Source organism: Cyprinodon tularosa, unplaced genomic scaffold, assembly GCF_016077235.1.
Source record: "Cyprinodon tularosa strain WSP-4 unplaced genomic scaffold, ASM1607723v1 ctg124, whole genome shotgun sequence".
NCBI lineage: Eukaryota > Metazoa > Chordata > Actinopteri > Cyprinodontiformes > Cyprinodontidae > Cyprinodon > Cyprinodon tularosa.
In genome coordinates this window covers 2,751,975-2,772,285 of record NW_024038048.1, presented here as the reverse complement: position 1 = coordinate 2,772,285, position 20,311 = coordinate 2,751,975, and the positions used below count along the sequence as shown (strand labels likewise).

Genomic DNA, 20,311 nt, shown 5'->3' with positions numbered 1-20,311 from the left:
GGGAGAAAGAGATAGACTGAGAAAAAAAAAGCAAAAACAAAGAAAAAACCACAGAAATATATAGTAGCTCCTCTAAAATACAATGGTTAAACCATAGCTACATATATGGATATGTCTCTGTATATATGGCTGACTTAGAGGACATTCTATTAAACTGGTTCCCTGGTTTTACAGCTCTGTCCATAACCAGAAGACAAGCTTGTCAACTTCCTGCCACACATGTTGTCAGTGAGGAAGGTCCAAAGTGATCTACGCCACCCAGAGCACAAACTGTTTACCTCTTTGCCATCTGGCAGCCAGTATCAATATCAGACTTCTGTGCTGCGGGATCAGTAACAGTTGTCTGTCCTAAAGCCTTAAGGCAGGTTACCTCCGCACCACTCTACCAAGTCATCACCTCAGTCTGACGAATTGGTTTCAGCGCCATGTCAGCAAGACATTTAGCCATATAAGGCAGCCAAACGCTGCATTTAGTTGTAGGTTGGTTTTAATCTTAGAGGTTACCTAGACGATGGATGGAGGGATGGATACTGCACTGCAAAAATGATCTAGAAATAAGTAAAAATTCCTTAAATTAAGTGTATTTACCCCTAATTTCAGTAGGTAAACAAGATGATCTGCCAATGAAATTAGTATTTTTACTTTTAAAATTAGATAATTATGCACAATGCAGTTTTTTTTCTTTTTTTAAATGTAAATTGTCTTGTTCCATTGGCAAACTGCCTCACTTACCTCCTCAATTCAAGACAAAATGCACTTATTTTAAGAAAAAATGACTCATTAAGATTTACATTTTTTGCAGCTGGCAGATAAAACAGCTCCATTTTAACTGATGTCTTCACTTTCTCCACAGTATTATGCTAAAGCTGGCATTGTGTGTTAAAAGAATGTGTCTCAGCAAATGTTGGAGGGAGCATTGTAAAAATTCCTTGGCTGAGTTTGTTGAAGGTGCTGCGGCTTACCAGCATGCGCTAGAGCAGCACCTCACTGGTGAGAAAGGGGATTCAGGTTTTCCACTTTTTAAATCATAACTAATACAAAGGACAAAAAAGTGGAGCATAATTCATGTCTATCTATAAATATAATCAACATATGGTTGTTTTTATTTAAATATATAGTTATATAAAGGAACAGACATGAAATCCACCTTTTTGTCATGTAAGCCTCACTCTAATTGTTCTGTCACAAATAAACAATATTCGCCCAAGTTTCCCAGAAGTCTTAAATTTAAAGGAGCAGCGTTTTTCAGATTACAGCCTAAAGGCAATGCCAGCCGGTTTCCCAGTCATATTTTAAATGGATATCCTCCTGGGAGGCAGCGAGTTAGTGGGCGAGACCTCAGCTCTTTGTGTACACTGCAAAATAAATACACAGCTGCTGACAATGGGAAGGGATTTATTTGCTGTGTTTGAGTCTGGTTACAAATGTCAAAAGCTCTAGTCAAACAGCAAACTTGTCTATGAAAAAAAGTGATACAATTCATCATTTTCACTTTGTACAACATTAAAGTGTAGAGAATGTAGAGCCATACAGGCCGTCTGCTGCCAACTGGAAGCTTTAACGACATCCTAATGGGGGCAGCTGTACATAAAAATGTAAAATTATAAACAGCTGTTAAAAGGGTAACACCTGGACCAGACATAAAATGACCAGTGCTATTTGAGCTGGTATTAACCTGGGGGGGGGGGGGGGGGGGGGGGGGGGGGTGTTATCAGATAAAATCGTACTACTTTCAAATTGATATTATTGTTTAAAGTAGCAGGAAACTATGAGTTTTAACGCTTTTTTTCAATTTACTTAAAAATTACCATTGCTCTTAATGTAATAAAGCCCTAAAAGGCTTTTAATGACTGAAAGCCATAAGGAATTTATGTTGGCTCAGATTGGGCTCATTTCAGGAAAATTATCCCTGTGATTTTTCCTGCTGATATTTATCTCACTTTAAATGCAACAGGCAGGGTAGTATAGCTTAGACAAAAATGTCTAAATGTAAAAGCTTCTTTAGATCCATCCATCCATCCATCCATCCATCCATCCATCCATCCATCCATCCATCCATCCATCCATCCATCCATCCATCCATCCATCCATCCATCCATCCATCCATCCATCCATCCATCCATCCATCTATATTTTTTGAAATCATAAAGTAGAAGATTTTCATAAACTGTATAAAGCTAAATTATACCCACTCCATTCTTATTTGGTGAGAAAAGAAGAAAGTTCTCTAAAAAATCCCTAAATCACCAGCTTTCAAAGAGATATTAAGGCAGGTACAAAATAGAAGAGATCAAAATTTAGAAAAGTAGGAAAAAAGAATTACATACACTGGAAAAAATATAAACCTAGATGAGTCATTTTTTCTTAAATTAAGTGCATTTGTTCTTTGATAGAGGAGGTAAAAGTGACATTTTGCCAATGAAACAAGACAATTTAGACTTAAAATTAGAATTTTTTTTTGAATTGTCTTATTTAAAGTTCATATAATCTAATTATCTTATTTTAAGAGAAGAAATGCTGATTCCATTGGCAAACTATCTCATTTACCTACTCAAATTAAGGGTAAATATACTTAATTTAAGGAACTTTTTACTTATTTCTAGATTGTTTTTCCAGTGTACTGCCTATTTAGGTTGTTTTTGTCCCTACTGTTTCGTTTGCTCGGCTCCAAATCAAAGTGTCACTTATACTTGTGAATTTTCTTCCTATTCTAAATTCCTTCTATTTTTTTCTGTAACCAAACCATGTTGTGCCCATCTTTACTCATTGAGTATCTATTTATTTTTCATAATAGTCAACGGCTCTGCTGCATATTTCACATAGAAAAAGTTAAATAGTATAATTTAAGCCAAATGTATACCATGCTCTGGATCTCAGATTGCAACCCCAGCTAGTGTTTTTCTTTTCCTTTTCCCCTCCATGCATGTGTGGGTTCTCTACTGTTTCCCACAGTCCAAAAACATGACTGTTAGCTCAACTGGTCTTTCCGAATTACCTTTGGTATGAGCGTGTCTTCTTGAGGAAGTTTTTACTGTGGATCTACAGGCTGCTCTGTGATGGACTGGTGGCTTATCCAGGGTGTGAACCCCTTTTCTCCCAACGCCTGCTGAAGATGGGCACCAGGTTGATGCTAATTGATCTCCACAGAAACGCTTTTTGTCGAGTGATTTGGTTTCCTTTTTGATTATTAAAAAAAAACAAAACTACAAATGTATAACAGGAAAAAAGTATAAAATTATACAGTTATTTTTGCCTTTTCATTTGTTTCTAATCAATAATCAGGGCTACAACTCTTCACCAGTGAATTTGTTGTTTTTAAAGTTTAGGAACTATCATAGAACTTATTTAAAAGCTACGTTAGATGAGGAAACTCTTTTTATTCCTCCAACTTCCTTTACGTTGGACCATTTTTAACTGGACCGTGCCTCCTTTTGTTTTTACAAACAGCATATTATGTAGTGTTTGAATCTTAGTGTCCATGCAATCTGGATTTCCTGTTCATGTAGTTGAGATATGAACCTCTGAGCTCCCTGGAGCCTGTCCTAGGGGACCGAACACACTCTGTAGGTCCAAATAAATCGCTCTTTCATCACAGTGTGTGTGTATGTAGTTCAGTACTGTAGGCTCTCTGTGTTGCAATGACAGACACAAACCAGCTGCCCACATTCCTCTCTCGCTCTCGCCGTCTCTGCTGACTTCTTACAGGGATCTCCCCTCCCCCCACTGCTCTGCAGCATGTCCCACACATACCTCTGGCTTGCCATATATACACACGTCGACCCGTTTACAGTCACAGAAGGGAACTAGGTAAGGGTCAGCTGGATGTAAAAGTGAAATCCTATAGAACGGATTAAAGTTTTCCAGGTTACACCCTTTGGACTGGGTTTTAAAACATCACATGCAGCTACGTCTCTTTCCACCATGTTACAGCAAAGAACTGCCCCTTCAGCTGGATGATCTATTTCTGTTTTGTAACATGTAGTTACCATGACTGCTGCTTCAATGTGGTTTTTCTTTACAGCAAAGGTTTTCTATCCAGGAAATCTTATAGGAACCTATGTTTTAGCTCTTTTTGGCTGTTTTGGGAAGTGTAGGAGCTTTTAATTTAGTTATGTTAAAGTCACCCAGCAGCATTTTGACTTACAGGGATTTATGCTCCTTTAATTTGTGGAAAGTCATGTATTATAAAGTATATTCTAACATAAAAAACCCTAATGCATAGTTATTGTCTTTCAATGATATTCATCCACCGTGATCCTTTTTTGCACTTTATATATACTTTTTCTGCCACAAACCAAAACCAAGTACACCACTTGTATTTGTATTTAAGCCTCCTGTACTTTATGAAATCCAATGCAAATTAACTGTCTTCAAAAGTCGCCCAATAGATAAATAGTTTTACTTTAGCTCTGTTGAGTCAACACCTAAAGCCGTCTTTTGCTACAGCTCAAAGTCTTCTGTTGAATGTTTCTTTTGGCACATCTAGATGCTGAAAACTGAATGGAGAGTTAAAAATTTTTTAGGCCTGCAACAGATTCTTAATTAGATTTAGGCCTGGCCTTCCAGTCGGCTATTCGTTCACATGAATGAGGCGACGCCTGTGAGCTAGTTCAGGCAGTCAGCTGGAGCTATGCTGCGTCTTCACACGTGATCTTTCTAGCACCCCGTAGGATACATCAAGCATACCCTAATGAGTTGGCAGCATACCTCCAGCTGCGGTCTGCACAGCATGCACTTCACCTGACTGGCTGCATTTTTAGGGTAATTTATCTACTGTCTTTTGAAACCTCTAACAGTTTTTTGTAGGGATTATCCTCCATCTTGCTCCATCCATTTCCCCATCAAATGTGGTTAGATTCCATTATGCTGCCATAACTGTGCGTAAATTTTGGGATTGTGTGCTTAGGAAAATGTGAAGTGGAGTTTTTGCCTTTTCCCAGCAGAGAACTTCCTTCCACGTTTGATGTGTTCTCTACTTGGCTTGTAGAAAACCTTGTATGGATTTCTTAGAGCTGTTTTTCACTACAAGCCTTTATCCCAAAATATCAGCTTTTTTTTGGAATGAATGATTAATAGTTGACAGATTCTCCTATCTGAGCTTTAAATCCTTGCAGCTCCTCCAGAGTTGCCATGGACCTCTCGCCTGCTACCTTGATTAATGCTTTTTCTGTTAAGCCTAGTAGTTTAGATCCATATTCATGTATTGCTATATTTAATGCAACATAATCCCATAATGCAACAATGCAATGTCCCATTTCAACCACTGGCTGCTTGTAAGAGCTCTTCTTTTTTTTAAATAGACCCCATTAGTGCTGCCTTTGATATGCCATATACATGCCAAAAGTCAGTCTAGCTAATAATATTCTCTATGATCAAGCTGACTCTAGAAATCTTAAACTATGTCAGTTGTTAACTTATCAATATGAATATCATTCGGAGTTGTAGAGAGATTTAAAACAAAAAAACCATAAAATCTTGTTTTTTTTTACATTTAGAGTCATACAGTGCCGATCGAGCTAGCAGGTTATTTTTTATGCAAGCCATTGTTAGCATAGCAAATACTAAGTTAGTTGTTTTGGCACGTGCATAAGAGTGTCATCAGCACACATCTGCAGACTCACATTAGTACACTGTCCATTAGTATTTGAGCTAAATAAGTAAAGGGACCTAACACCAATCCTTGTGGGACCCCCATAGAGCATGACAGATAATTTGGCCGTGCATCACAAAACTTCACGTCTCAGGTTTGCTAAATAGAAACATAAACCAGAACAAGAACTCTGTGAGTTAAATTAGAAAATGTGGATATTAAAAAATGACTTCCATTTTCTTCTAATGGATTGGATAATGCTCCATCAGATGCTCAAAAGTTGCGATGCGGTGGAGCCTGCTAAATTTCAACCGTGACTTTATCCCTAAATATCCTGCTGTCTGTCCTGGTCTTCATGATGTTTTTTCACTATTGTTCTCTAACAATAAATCTCTTGGCCCCTAATGAAAACAGCCACATTTATACTGGAAGCAAAGGACACACAAATACTGACTTTATCTACTACAGAGGAAACTTCTGAAGCTAGGGCCTTCGATTTCTTTAACCCTTTATTGAGCATTCAGTGAAATACTTTTAAATTCACGATTTCATGTCAAGAGTGTTATTGGAGAGTCACAGATTTTCCTCTAGAAGTTCCTCTATAAGAAAATATGTTAAAACACACAGAAAGAAACACATTTTTTGTTAAAACATAACCTGCAAAATGTGTGCTCATACAACCTTTTCTACTTAGCTTTTAAAGTTTTAACTTCATTTTTTTTTTAACTTAATTTACAGTAGGTAATATATATCACACACAGTAGGCAACATTAGATGATACACTATGCTTTAATGCAGGGGTGGACCTTTCAGATTTTGCAGAAAACATCAGATCTCATGATTTCCCCTTGTTCCCTGCAAAGTGGCGTTTAAATCCAAGTTATCAAAAATGGTAACTAGCCATATAAAGTGTTTAAAGGTGTCAGAATATATTTATATGCTATAAATATTGAAACATTCACCACAGCTATTCTATTGGTTGTTTTTCTGAAGAACTTTAAAGCTATTTTCTGGGTTTTTTTTTCCACTTTCACAATTATGCACTACTTTTTATTTGTATCATAGCATATCATATGCACTAAGTTTGTGGCTTTAATCTAGCAAAGAGCCATAAGGGGATTCAAATAATTTGTTAGGATCTGCAGCCTATGATCTCTAAGAATGTTTAGTTTAATCTGAACGGCTGCCAAAGATAAGGGCCAAAATGTGCATAGCAAGCATTGCATTGCCTAAGCAGCGCCTTATATCTGATAAGAAAGCAGGAGGGGCTAGAGGATTTATGCCAAAAATTTATAAACAGCTCCCAAAATGTATTTTTTAGGACCACACCCAAAGACAACGCTAACTGCAGGTACACAAAACACCAGGAAATCCAACTCTAGTGTTTCTTTTGCATATTAACCAAGTATTTAACTTATGAATCAGCAATGGTGAGAATGTTTGTCAGAAACACTTAAGCTTCTGGTCAGACCAACTTGGTGAGCCAACATGTCCTGTAAGCTGAAAATCTCCCTAACCAAACTAAACTGTGTTTTTCCACATCAGCTCAACATTTAAATAGTTGTTCAGTGTTGGGTTTCACATGGCAGCTCAAATACTTCACATAGTGGTTACACTCCAGTGCAGCAAACGCACGGTCCAAACCATCGAAATCCTTTTTGGCTCCGTTCATCTCGTCAAGGTCCACTTTAAACGTATTTTTTTGGCCTTTTTTCCTCTTCTTTCTCTCTCTGTCTCCCTGCTGCTGCAGACTTAAGAGAAAACAGTGACCGACTGTCTGGAGACCTACTGGAACTGCCCACAGCTGCTTGACCGCTGCAGACACTATCCACAAACATATGCGTGGACACAAACAAACAGCTATAGTTAGACGAGAGGGAGTGCGTCCCATTTGACCCGGTGTGGCTGCTAACTGCTGAGTTTTACACCACAGGAAGAAAAAAAAAAAAGTAGGAGGCAGGGACAGAAGCTCATCACTCTTGTCTCCAACTGCTTGGTGGCCAAAAGCCTGTGTTTGGACAAAGCTTATGTCTTTCCTTGTAGAACGGCACTCAGAGCAGCTTCACCGGACTGATTTCTCTTCATTTATCATCCAGCTCTAACAAATCATCACATTACAGACTTAAATTAGAATCAATTGCTGTAAAAGTCAGCAGTGATCTTTCTGCTGATTCCTAAAGCAAAACATTTGTCTTCTGCATAAACACTGTTTTTTTTTTTTTTTTCATAGAAAGGTCTTAATGGTTGAGATGATTGGGAACATGGTTTTGGTTTGACATAGGTTTACATTGTACGCACTTAATAAATAACACAGCTTAAAAAGACTGTTTATAATATCCAGGAAATTGATGCATTTCAAGTTGGAGGATGTCCAAGCTGCAGCTGCAGTATAGTTTATGTTAAGGGTTCCCAGACTTTCCTGCTGGAGATTTAGGACCTCCATATTCACTGCATGGCTACAACATGGAAACATTAGCAGTAGATTGATAGGACGTAAAAAACAAGCATGTGAGAAATGAGGTCAGCATAAGACAGGCTATGTTTATCAGCTTTGACTTATAGAAGTTGATTATTGATTTTATTAATGTAACACATCATTTAAAAGACAGAAAAAAAACTTTGCTTTGAAAAGAAAACATAAAAATGTACAGTTTTAGGTGAAGAATAACTTTAAAACTTCAATTTCTATCCTCAACTGAAATTAATATAAGAACACATCAACTCCTTACAGTTTAACCTCTTTTAAAATGCTGTTCATTAAATCTAATTGTTTTTTTAATGAATACCCAAAAGGCAACAGAAGATCAGCAGATGCATGATGGGAGACCAGATTTAATAAAAAAAAAAAAAAGATCTACTAACGGATTGAGGGATCAGGGTGAGAGAGTCCAGCAGTGATGGAGAGAAACCAACTGTCATGGAAACCAGGTGAGCACAATCAGCAGACCTAAACGCAGCTGATTGGGAACTGATCAGACTGCTGAGATCAAATAAACATGGAACAACAAAGAACAAGTAAACAGAGCTGGTGTCTCGATCCGCACCTGTTTTCTGTTTCTGTTGATTGCTCTCACCTGTTTTCCATGTAGACCCACTTCACATCTCTATTTAGGTTACTGTTCCCATTTGTTCCTTGCAGGGTTATCTGACGTTATCCATCTGTGTCCAGAGGAAGACAAAGATTAGTGCTGTTTGGAGAGGTCAGTCTAATAAATCATTTGGAAGCAAGAATAGAGAGCATGTTTGCTGTAAACTAAATTTGGCACTTAATGAAAAAATAAGTGTATACAAATGTTGAAGCATAAGGGAGGAAGTGACATGGTTTGGGTTTGCTATGCTGCAGCAGGATATAGCTGGCTTATTATCACAGAATCCATCATGAGGAAAATGTAAGAAGATCGGAGGAAAATAAGAAAACAAATCAGAACCAGAGTTACCAAAACCAGTAAATCCAGCAAAGACTGACTGAGTATTAAGAAGCAGAACATATTAAGACTAGCTACAAGTTGTAGATTGTTTATTTTATTTCAGGTAGAAAAGGCATTTTTGTTGTTTAATATAAAACAGATAACTATTTCTCAAAAGTGCAAAATATTTTTAATTCCTGAAAAAAAACTATTACCATAAGATGCGAGAATTTCAACATTTTCATTAATAACTGAATATTAAATTCAAATCTAAAGCTCATATATACAACATTGTTTTTCTTTCATCTGTTTGCTTAAAAAAAAACGTTCTTATAAATGATTTTATTAACTCAAATAAATTCACAGAGATCATCTCCAGACTTATGAGTTGATTAATTAATTGATTGACATTTAATGATCTCACAGTGGACAAATTTACTCGTTACATCAGCGCAAATAGTCAAAGAAGAAGAAGGTGATAAAGGAAGAAAAAGGTGCATGGAATAGATACATTATATACAGTGTGTCCACATATGACATATTTTTCTTTTTTTTATATATGGCAGGATTATTATAGAGGGTTATTGCAGAGGGTGTATACATGGGTATTTATATACCTATATAAGTTGTAGAACTGCTTTGAGAAACTCTGAAAATCAAAAACTGTTGTTGATTATTCTGCCAACTACACATTCTTTACACATTTTGCAGAATGTGGCTGCAAAAACATCCTGATCCTGTTAAATTAAAAAAAAATTGTATTTGTCCCATCAGAATAATACCATGAAGGTAAATGCACATTAATAATGATGAACTTTAAAATTGGTGCCGAATTTAGCCCCATGTCATAAGATTCACAATCCTTGGCTTGTTTTTACACTTTGAAATATTACAATCAAGAGTTGGTTTTGTTTTTTACCTAAAAAAAGTGGAGAAAAAATTGAAGTGGAAATGAAAACTGTTACAAAATGTAACTTTTTAGCCAACACGGGAAACACAATTGTCAAGGAAAAACAATGGTGGCAGGATCATGCTGTGAGGACGCTCCTTTCATTCATCAAAGACAGCAAAGCTGGTGCGAACTGATGGATTGGTGGACGATCGCAAGACGTCTCAGTGTGATACATTTGAGAAGTCCCCTCTGGAGTAATCCCAGTGGAGTACAGTGAAGCTTCAGATCAATATCTTCACTAACTCCAACCTTATTGTTATAGCAATGTGATCAGCTCTGCAAACAAAACTGGAGAGCAGCAAATTAAGATATGCTGCTGGGTGTGAGGAGATCAGACGTGTTGTTTTTAGACAGTGCTGAGATGCAAAATTGAAATATATGGAGCAAATCTGTCCTTTTGAAGGCTCAGTGAAACGGCAAAACAGGAAAAAAAAACATGTGGACAGTTTTTAGTCTAATTTCTATGTTAAACAGTGGTGTCAAAAGTACACACATTTGTTACTTAAGTAGAAGTATAGATACTGCAGTTTAAAAACACTCTGGTAAAAGTTGAAGTATCAATGTGACCTCTTTACTCAAGTAAAAGTGAAAAAGTATGTGCTCCAAAAACTATTTAAAGTATAAAAGTATGGAGTAAATTGTGAAGTAACCTTAAAAAAAAAAAAAAAAAACAGCCAGATGCCACTATATGAATTGAAAGCTCCATTTTTCGACTATTTCGAAAAATTCTTTGAGATAGAGCCAAAGACGAGGGAGGTCTTGTTGGTCTCCGTCTCCCGATATGCTCTCGCCTGTGTCCGACATTTCAGACATTTCAACATCTTTTTCTGAATCCGAGATTGTAGCATGGCATAGACAATTCACGTTCACAGTTTGAAGAACACCTGCTCGCTTCTGATGATTTCCTTTAGCTAACCAATGAGTGTTTGCGTTATATGACTCATCCGATTACACTAGTTTTCACTAGATGTGGATAGCGCTGATGATCTGCATTGGATGGAGCACATGACGTGAAATATTTATAAACTTTAAATCGAAGCCATTAAACCATTTGTTTGAAAAATGTAAGGAATAGAAAGTGCAGATACTTGTGTGAAAATGTAATGAGTAGAAGTCAGAAGTAGGAAGAAAAATAAGTAATGGAGTATAGATACCTAAAAAGTGTACTTAAGTACAGTAACGAAGTATTTGTACTTTGATACTTGACACCTCTGATGTTAAAACAGTAAAAGTATAACTTAATAATGCCTGGATTTAGTTTCTGACTTGATTAACTATATTCTCTTCCAGACATAATAGCTACGTCTCAGCTTTTAATGGGACTAAATGAAAGTGATTTCCTGAAAAGTTAAGCAGAGCTCATTTGCTGTTACCTTTTCTGACATAGAAAGTATTTATGGATCAGTGCCATGTTAATTTAGTATGTTTGCTTCTTTCTCCTTTAACCCTCAGTAATTCAGAACTGTGAGAATTTTTCATGTTAAAATTATTTTTTTCTCTCCACTGTTGCTGCATGCATACTTGGTGTGAGCTATTGCTGCAGAGTCAACGACACAGTGCAATTGATGGTCTACTTTCACGACCACATCTAGAAGGAGTGTTTCCTCCACTGACTCAATGCAATCAGCTGGTTTTCCTTAGATAGAAAATGTTAAACCAGGCAATCTGACTGGATGATCTGGTTGTCTGTAAAGTGCCTTGAGATGACATGTGATATGGGATAGAATGCTTACAAAGCCTGCAGTATAGATAACTGCAGAGGTTTTCTTTTGGGACATCCTTTGAAAAATTTGAGCTTCATGAATGCTGTTGGACAACAGAAAGAAAGGGACACATTGTTCCAATTCTGAGGTTTGTGCATTCATTAGGAGTACGTTTTATAACTGAATTTAAAGGCATTTCAAAGCAAGAAAAACCCTTAACATATTTATCAGCACCACTTTTACCAATGTATAACTTATCTTGTGATAAAGTTTAAAGAATAATCCACACAAATGTGATGTTTTTTTTTTATGTGTTGTAATTATTATACATCAATGGCTCGATCCAATCAGCTGGGTTTCCTTAGATAGAAAACTTTGAACCAATGTGTTTGGATGATTTTATTAACTTGTCTCCATAAAGAGTCTTGAGATGAAGTTTGTTGTGAATATAAATAAAGTGATTTGAATGTAATAAAAAAAAAATACCCTCTGCTCTCAGAAATACTTGTTTCCATTGGCTGTATCACATATAAATACCATTTAAAGTTTATATTGTTCTCTTTCTCCTCACCAAATGCAAAACAGAAAATTATCCTGCCTTCTCCTTTTGGCTGAAGCTCTCCTCCTTTTTCTTTCCCTTCTCCCCCTGCCCTCTTTGACCTTTCTCTTCTTCCTGTCCCATCCCCCCACTGCAGCCTAACCCCCACCTCCTTTTATTCTCACTCAGGGCAGTAATACACCAAATGCAGAAGGGGCCACCATGCAGCCCCCCTCCTACGCTGGGTTGTCCTTTGGTTTGACTGATCATGGTGCCACAATAAATTACAGCTGCTTTTAGCTGGGTCTTTTTTGTCCACAATGACGAAACAGTTAGGGAGCTGATATTGCTTCCAGCGAAAGACTTAACCACATAACCGCATGGGGTACCTGTTCATATTTGAAGCTTAAGATGTTAAAATCCGCTTTGGTTTCTGTTTTTCCTATGGTTTACTTACTGTGTTGCAGTGTTTACACGTCCTCTACACAGTAAGAGGCTCTGTGTGTGAGCTTTGGAAATGAAGAGAGGTCAGCATTGCAGCGGCAAACTCAAGTAGTCTCAACTGTCTTTAATGTGCAGAGAGGTTTTAGGTATGTTCTGTTAAAAATAATACAAAAACATACCCATGCACTTTGGATATTGTTTTGAAAGAGCCAGATTGTCGACTAAATTCATTCTGAGGATTAGATCTTTGGGTTTTAGAAACTTAAATTTTGACATTTTTGTTGCAACATACACAGTAATCATTCAGGCAAGAAAAACAGCATCTTTCAAGAGCTCAATTGGCTTTTGGAAAATAAATAACACATCTACACCCATTTATTCATATAAAAACATATCAATAAAGTTGTAAATTGATTGTAAAAACAACAATCTCTGTCTGGAAGATCAAAGAGACAGTTTCTGCCCATGAATGGACTGGAAACATTTGCAACTGAATGTTTTAATTTGTATTTGAGACACAGTGGTTCTTTTTAAGTTTGAAAGAGTCTTTTAAGTTTTAACTATGTACAATTAAACAATGCAAACACTGATTATTATGAAAAAAGATGAAGTTAAATCACTAACGTAAATAAAAAACAAACAAGGAAATGAAGGAAAGCAAGAACAAAAACAAACCAAAAACATTAAGAGTTCCTATATTTATATTTGTAAGACCATGGAAATATTACTTGAGGCAGAAATATATATCTTATAGCATGTTTTTGGGAAATAGAATAGAAAATCCCTTTTTTGTCCCACAATGGGGAAATTCTGATGTTTACAGCAGCAAAAAAATCATAGAAAAAAATAGTCAAACGAATATGGACCTTAGAAAAATGTCTAAGAACAACATAATTATAAAGAGTTAAAAGATAAACAATAACATACTTTACTGTAAAGTGTTTTAACAGTATGAAATACTGGTATTTGTTTTTTATTTATTTATCAGAAACTAGTAATTAAAGAAGAACAAAAAGTAAGCTATCTAACTGTCATTTTATCAAACAAAAAAGTAAAAGAAGGATGGTCAAAAATCAGAATTTGTTCAGATTCTTTTCTTTTCATCATTAAAAATAATCAAAACATAAAATCACAGGGAGAAACCAAAAATTGATCAATCTACTAGTAATCTGAAAACTTCCATGCTTCCAGTATCACAAAAGCAATCTATATGAATTTACTTAGAGCAGATTGCTCATATAAGATTATTTTCATAATTGTCTATTTTTAATGGTGAAAAAAAGAAATCGAAACTATTTTTGTTTTACATAATTTAACTGATTATTGATGTGAGAATTCGATTCTGAAAAAAATGCCACTCAGTCGTCAACAGAGATTTTACTTTTTAAATAACATCCAAAGTGTAAAAAACTTCGTCTGTTATTAAGTGTTGGAGGAAGAAGCTAAAATATCTAATTAAAACGAGCGAAGATCCCTCTAGAAAAGTTAATTGTTAGGTTAAAAAAATCTCTGGTGTAATGTAATTACAGTAACATATTTTCCTGCTTTGGGGAAATGAAGACCAATCAACATCGAGTCCTGTAGGAAAACAAACTCTCCGATTGGCTGAAATATGGAGTCGGTTTCAAGGCCGCCCGCTCTCGATGCAAAAGAAGGGGGTGTCTCCTGAATGGAATGGGCGCCTGGAAACCGGCGGAATCCTCACGGAGAGAGTGGAGCGAGAGCCTCTGGACATCCAACCGCCCAGCATGTGAGCCGACGCTCGGTGTGAAGTTTAGCCGAAAAGCCGTGGAAATACTGTCCGGTTCTGTGTCTGGTTTGGGGATTAACTAAAACCCGAACCCACTGAGGTTTTTTTATTTAGATTTTTCTTTTTTTTTTCGACAACGTTAGCTGGGGTGCAGTTTTTTCCACCGAGTGTGAGTGAGGAGTGGACTGCTGGAGTCACTTACAAAGAACATTAAGAAGTCATGACACGACGAACGTTTTCCTTGGATTTATCTTCATAAATTACAAGAAAAAAGTCGGTGTAAGACGCTCAAACTCAACCAAAGTGGACTAAAAGTGAGGAGTTTGGACGATTATTGTGGAATTTTCGTCGTTTTCGGACGTTTTTAAGTCTCCATACTTGGATCAAAGTTTTCCTCTCCCTCCCTCCCCCCGCCTCCTCCTCCTCTCCAGCTATGGCGGCGGCCAGGTTCACCGCTGGCTCCACGGTATTGCGGATCATGTGGCTGCTGTGCGGGATTTCGCTCTCCCCCACCTCTTCTGCTCAGCATTACAACAGCGATAGCGGAATATCAGTCCCGGAGCACGGCTTCTGCCAGCCCATCTCCATCCCGCTCTGCACCGACATCGCCTACAACCAGACCATCATGCCGAACCTTCTGGGCCACACCAACCAGGAGGACGCCGGGCTGGAGGTGCACCAGTTCTACCCGCTGGTAAAGGTCCAATGCTCTGCGGATTTGAAGTTCTTCCTTTGCTCCATGTACGCGCCTGTGTGCACAGTGCTGGAGCAGGCCATCCCGCCCTGCCGGTCGCTGTGTGAGCGGGCACGGCAGGGATGCGAAGCCCTGATGAATAAATTCGGCTTCCAGTGGCCGGAGCGCCTCCGCTGCGAGGCTTTTCCGGTCCACGGAGCCGGAGAGATCTGCGTCGGCCAGAACACATCGGAACCGGGCGGCCCAGCGGCCTCATCAGCCCCCCCACAATCACTGACCCTTCCCCCTTTGAGCGGCGGGCCGAACCCTCCTCGCCCTCCTATGCCCAATCAGCCCAACCAGTTCTCCTGCCCCCTGCAGCTGCAGGTGCCTTCCTACCTGGGCTACAAATTCATGGGGGTGAGAGACTGCGGCGCCCCCTGTGAGCCCACCAAACCCAGCGGGATCATGTATTTCCGGGAGGATGAGGTAAAATTCGGCAGGCTTTGGGTCGGGATCTGGTCCATACTGTGCTGCGTGAGCACCCTGTTCACTGTGCTCACCTATTTAGTGGACATGAGCAGGTTCAGGTACCCGGAGCGACCCATCATTTTCCTGTCCGGCTGCTACTTCATGGTGGCTGTGGCCTACGCTGCTGGCTTCTTCCTGGAGGACCGGGTGGTTTGCGTGGATAAATTCAACCCGGACACCTACAGGACGGTGGCTCAGGGGACCAAAAAGGAGGGCTGCACCATCCTCTTCATGGTGCTGTACTTCTTCGGCATGGCCAGCTCCATCTGGTGGGTCATCCTCTCCCTCACCTGGTTCCTCTCAGCCGGGATGAAATGGGGTCACGAGGCGATAGAGGCCAATTCCCAGTACTTCCACCTGGCTGCGTGGGCCGTCCCCGCCATTAAGACCATCACGATCCTCGCCATGGGTCAGGTGGACGGAGACGTGCTGACCGGGGTGTGCTTCGTGGGGATCTTCAACGTGGACGCGCTAAGGGGCTTCGTGCTCGCGCCGCTATTCGTCTACCTGTTCATCGGCACGTCCTTCCTGCTGGCCGGCTTCGTGTCGCTCTTCCGGATCCGCACCATCATGAAGCACGACGGTACCAAAACGGAGAAGCTGGAGAAGCTGATGGTTCGGATCGGGGTGTTCAGCGTGCTCTACACGGTGCCGGCCACCATCGTGATCGCCTGTTATTTCTACGAGCAGGCCTTCAGGGAGCAGTGGGAGCGCACCTGGCACATGCACACCTGTAAGCGCTTCGCCATCCCCTGCCCGGTGCACAACTTCGCCCCCATGAGCCCGGACTTCACCGTGTTCATGATCAAATATCTGATGACCATGATCGTCGGTATCACCTCCGGGTTTTGGGTCTGGTCCGGGAAGACCCTGCAGTCATGGAGGAGTTTCTACCAGCGCGTCAGCAACGGGAACCACGGAGAAACAACGGTGTGAAAGCCTGAGATATCAAATGAGGTCAAAAAGCTTTCATTTCAAAATCCCTACAAAAAAAACTAAATTTTAGTAGTTTTTTTCCCCCACTGTTGTGGCAGCAGCACACAACATTTATAAGGAAGTTGGATAAACTTCCAATATATTCATTTTTTCCTATATTTTGTCATCAAAGCAACCTGAAGCCATGGCTTTAGTACACTTGGACCATAAACTGATCATAAATGGCCATGCAAAGACTTAATCCTATATATACACACATATATTCTTATGTTACAGTTCGAATGTACGCCCTGTTCAACTTTAAGTTTGTCAGCGGACTATAAAAGAAACAATTTTTCAATAAGGATGTTTGGATTATACATCAATAACTTGAGTTTGTAGAGTGCATCCTCATCGGTTTTCCAAGGGGAGCAATAATCATCTTTATCATCTGTTGATATGTGCCAAGGGGCTGCCTAGATTTCCCTTTTTATATATAAAAAAATCGCTCCGACTGATGAATATTCACTTCTTGTTCTGAATGTTCACTCTGAAGTTGAATGAAGTTATGTACTGGTTTGCACACTGATTTTAAATGTAACTGTTACACCACAGATTGACCCAGATCTGGCTTTTTTTTTTATTTTATTATTTTTTTAAGAAGGCCACAGACACACATGCATGCAGAACCTGGAGACACAACGGCTCATTGTTAGTCTCTGTGTGTGGTCTCTGCTTTTGGATTATCCATCAAAAAAAACTTCTTCTTTTTTTCTTCTTTAAATCCCTTAAGACACCCAAAGCACCATTTCGGTGATCCAGATTTAATCCGTGGGAGAGCAAATGGTTGTTCTGGAGCTGTAATGTTATTTTATCCCAGATAAAATGACTGTAGGCGAAGTTAGCTTTGGTGTAACTCGTCGTTTTTCTTCTCATTTCACATGAAGTGTTACGTTCTTGCAAGCCGACTGAACATTTTTAGATGTTTTATTTACTTGTTTTGAGTATTTGGGTTGTTTTGTTTTTTATTTTTTTCCCCCATCGGCCTTAAAATCGGAGTTACATGTATGTTCTCTGTTACAGGACTCCGATAAATAGTCAGGAGGTCAAACATAGCAGGGTTGATCTGTTTAGCAGAGATTTTTTTTTTTCTACAAAGATGGAAGATATGTTAGAAAAAAGCAGGTCCAAATGCAAAGGTTGTGATTCTAATAGAGAAAATGGCCTCAGCTGGTTTAGATTAAAGGTAACCTTTAGTGTTTTTGATACAAGATTTTATAGAAATAACACAAATAGGCTTTGAAGCAGAGATTATTTTTTAAGTGAGACGCCTCCTGTTGAATGTCTTCATCTAATCTTGATCCCATCATTAGGGGAACTGCTTACTGGAGCCGACTCCACGCCTGCAGCGTTTTTTAAAGAAAGTGACTTCCTCGTTCAGATTTTTGTCGAGAGTCAGCTGCAGGCTGGCGTATGACTGCTAGAACCGTCTGTTTCTTGTCTCGTAGCACATTTTCTCCACATGCTTCAGTTCTAAACAATGAATGGGAGCAGTCTGCAGCGATGAGGGACACGTCACAGCAGCCTGACCCTCTACAGACCTGGCTTTATGATTTCAATTCCCTAAAGGTGCCATTTTTTAAATATATTAACACTAAAACTGTGCATACTTTATACATTCATGCTGTATTTGTATATACAATGCTGTTTGTTTAATGTTTTTTTCCTCCTCACATGGATGTACTACATACCTCAAGCCCTGGTTAATTTCTGCTCATTTAGTCATTACATTTTTACCAAACAAGTGATTCTGTTACTTTTCCCAGACTGACATGTGTTGTTTGTGTGTTCTGTCCTCAGAAGGAATACCAGTTTTTTATGTCTTCAAGTTTTAACAGGAACATATGCAAACCAGCCAGCACACAGAGACTCTGATTTTTAAAATGCATATTGTATTTAAGGGGGGAAAAATACTCTTTTTTTTTTTTTTTTTTTTGTCTTTTTTTTTCTACTTGTATTTTTCTAAAAAAAACAAAATGAGATAAGCCCATTTTACATGTACAGTTTGAATAAACGTGATAAAGTTTGTAATGTGGTGATTATCATTTGTGAGGCGAGATAAGTTGAGGTAGTTGACAAAACAAGCGTAGGGCAAGTGGACCTTGAGTTCTTGTTTTGTCAACATGAGTGTTTATACTGAAAATAACTGATAAGTTAGCCTTCAAATCAGAGCTCGGTGTCGGATAACTCTTTCAGCGAGGTTACAAAATCTGCCTTTATCAACGTTTCCAAAGACATCCCCAAAAAATGTTTGAAATCGGGACAACTTAACTGTGCAGCTGTGTTTGATAACTCAAATAGGATAAGTCCAGTTCTTACACACACTTTCAACACAGCAAAGAAATAAAAACTAAAAGCCAAGGAGATAATCCTATAAGCTTATTATAGCTGATTTGATTTCAGCAGACCCTTGTTTACGTTGAGCAGTCTATAAACAGATAATGGAAAGGATAAAGATGCATATAAAACCTCTGAAGGGGTTAGATCAGCTGACTGGAAGCTGTAAACATGAGCCGCATTAAGGAAATCAACACTGATTGGAGTTGAAGCTGTTTTACGGTTGCAGGCCTTTTCACTTGAGCCCTTGTCCTTACTTTTATTTAATCTGTCGATCCATTATTATATCACTGCGCATCAACACTGCAACTTGTTTTCAAGCTACTGGCGAGTCGAGAATGAAAGTGACAGCATTTGTTTTTCAATAAACGGTACGTGAATTGAAAGGTGTAACTTAATCCTTTAGAGGACTTTTTTGTGCTCTGCCCTGATGCTTCCTTAGAAACAAAAGAAATATGTCATCATTGTTTTGACAATGATTAGCTGCAATCATCACTATAAACCACTATTCATTCATTTTCTTTAAACTTAATCCCTTAAATGACAGTTTTAAGAATGGATCAGACTAAAAATTCATCTTATTAGGCATAAAACCCCACAAGATTCTAAAGATAAAATGTTTTTTAGAGTGTTTTATCAACAAAAAAAGGTTATTTCTTATCTGTTTCCGGCTCTTATAGTGACAAGACTTTTCCTCCACATTCGCTGTGATCAGTTTTAAATCTTTGTCTAAAGTTTATAAAAATGCATTTATCTTACTGGTATTATTTGTATTTTAATATGTATATTAAGCCTTTAAAAATCAACAGTTTTATTTTACCCCCTTTAAAAAAGAAAAAAATTAGCCCCATCTTTTAGAAAAACAAAACATAACATTTTTATATGGTTTCCACACTATGGAGCTTTAAAAAAGCAAATTTTTATGGAAAATGATTCCAAAATGCATAAGTGAACATAAAAAAAAAAAAAAAAAAAATCAAAATTGAGCATGAATTACATATGCTGTGTGCATTAATAAAGCAAAGGTTATGCTAAAACAAGAGAGAGTAACACCATTTGCAGTTGGTGACAGTTTGGTGTAATTAGTTTAACCATTTATAATTTAAGCTAAATAGAAAAATGTTCAATGAGCCAAAATTTTGGATTTGAAGCCATTTTCTCAACATGTTTAGAATAGAAGAGAAAATCCCTTTATTGTCCCACAACTGGGAAATAGTGATGTTTAGAGCAGCAAAAGGTTATTGTATACGTGCTCACATAATAAGAAATGCCCTGTTTACTGAACGTACTAATGCTTACTGAATAAGAAATTGCTTACGTTTAAAGAAATAATTTCTGATATTAAAGTATGGGAACCAAATGTGTGGAGGCTATTAACCAGGAGATAAAAAGAACCAAAACCAATTATTTA

General features: G+C 38.2%; 1 protein-coding gene and 1 long non-coding RNA gene across 2 annotated transcripts; both read left to right on the top strand.

The window, feature by feature from the left end:
• The first annotated feature begins 621 nt into the window (after positions 1-621).
• LOC119777483 lies at positions 622-18,468 on the top strand. Its single transcript, XR_005279921.1, has 3 exons — positions 622-632; positions 10,285-10,288; positions 17,945-18,468. It is a non-coding gene; the product is annotated as an uncharacterized LOC119777483 (long non-coding RNA).
• On the top strand, positions 14,321-16,583 carry LOC119777482 (frizzled-7-A-like). Its single transcript, XM_038276369.1, has one exon. The coding sequence runs from the start codon at positions 14,818-14,820 to the stop codon at positions 16,522-16,524; it is 1,707 nt and encodes a 568-aa protein (XP_038132297.1). The 5' UTR covers positions 14,321-14,817; the 3' UTR covers positions 16,525-16,583.
• Positions 18,469-20,311: the final 1,843 nt, after the last annotated feature.

Excerpts from the sequence above, each read along its gene's own strand:
- LOC119777482 (XM_038276369.1), top strand. The coding sequence starts at position 14,818 with ATGGCGGCGGCCAGGTTCACCGCTGGCTCCACGGTATTGCGGATCATG.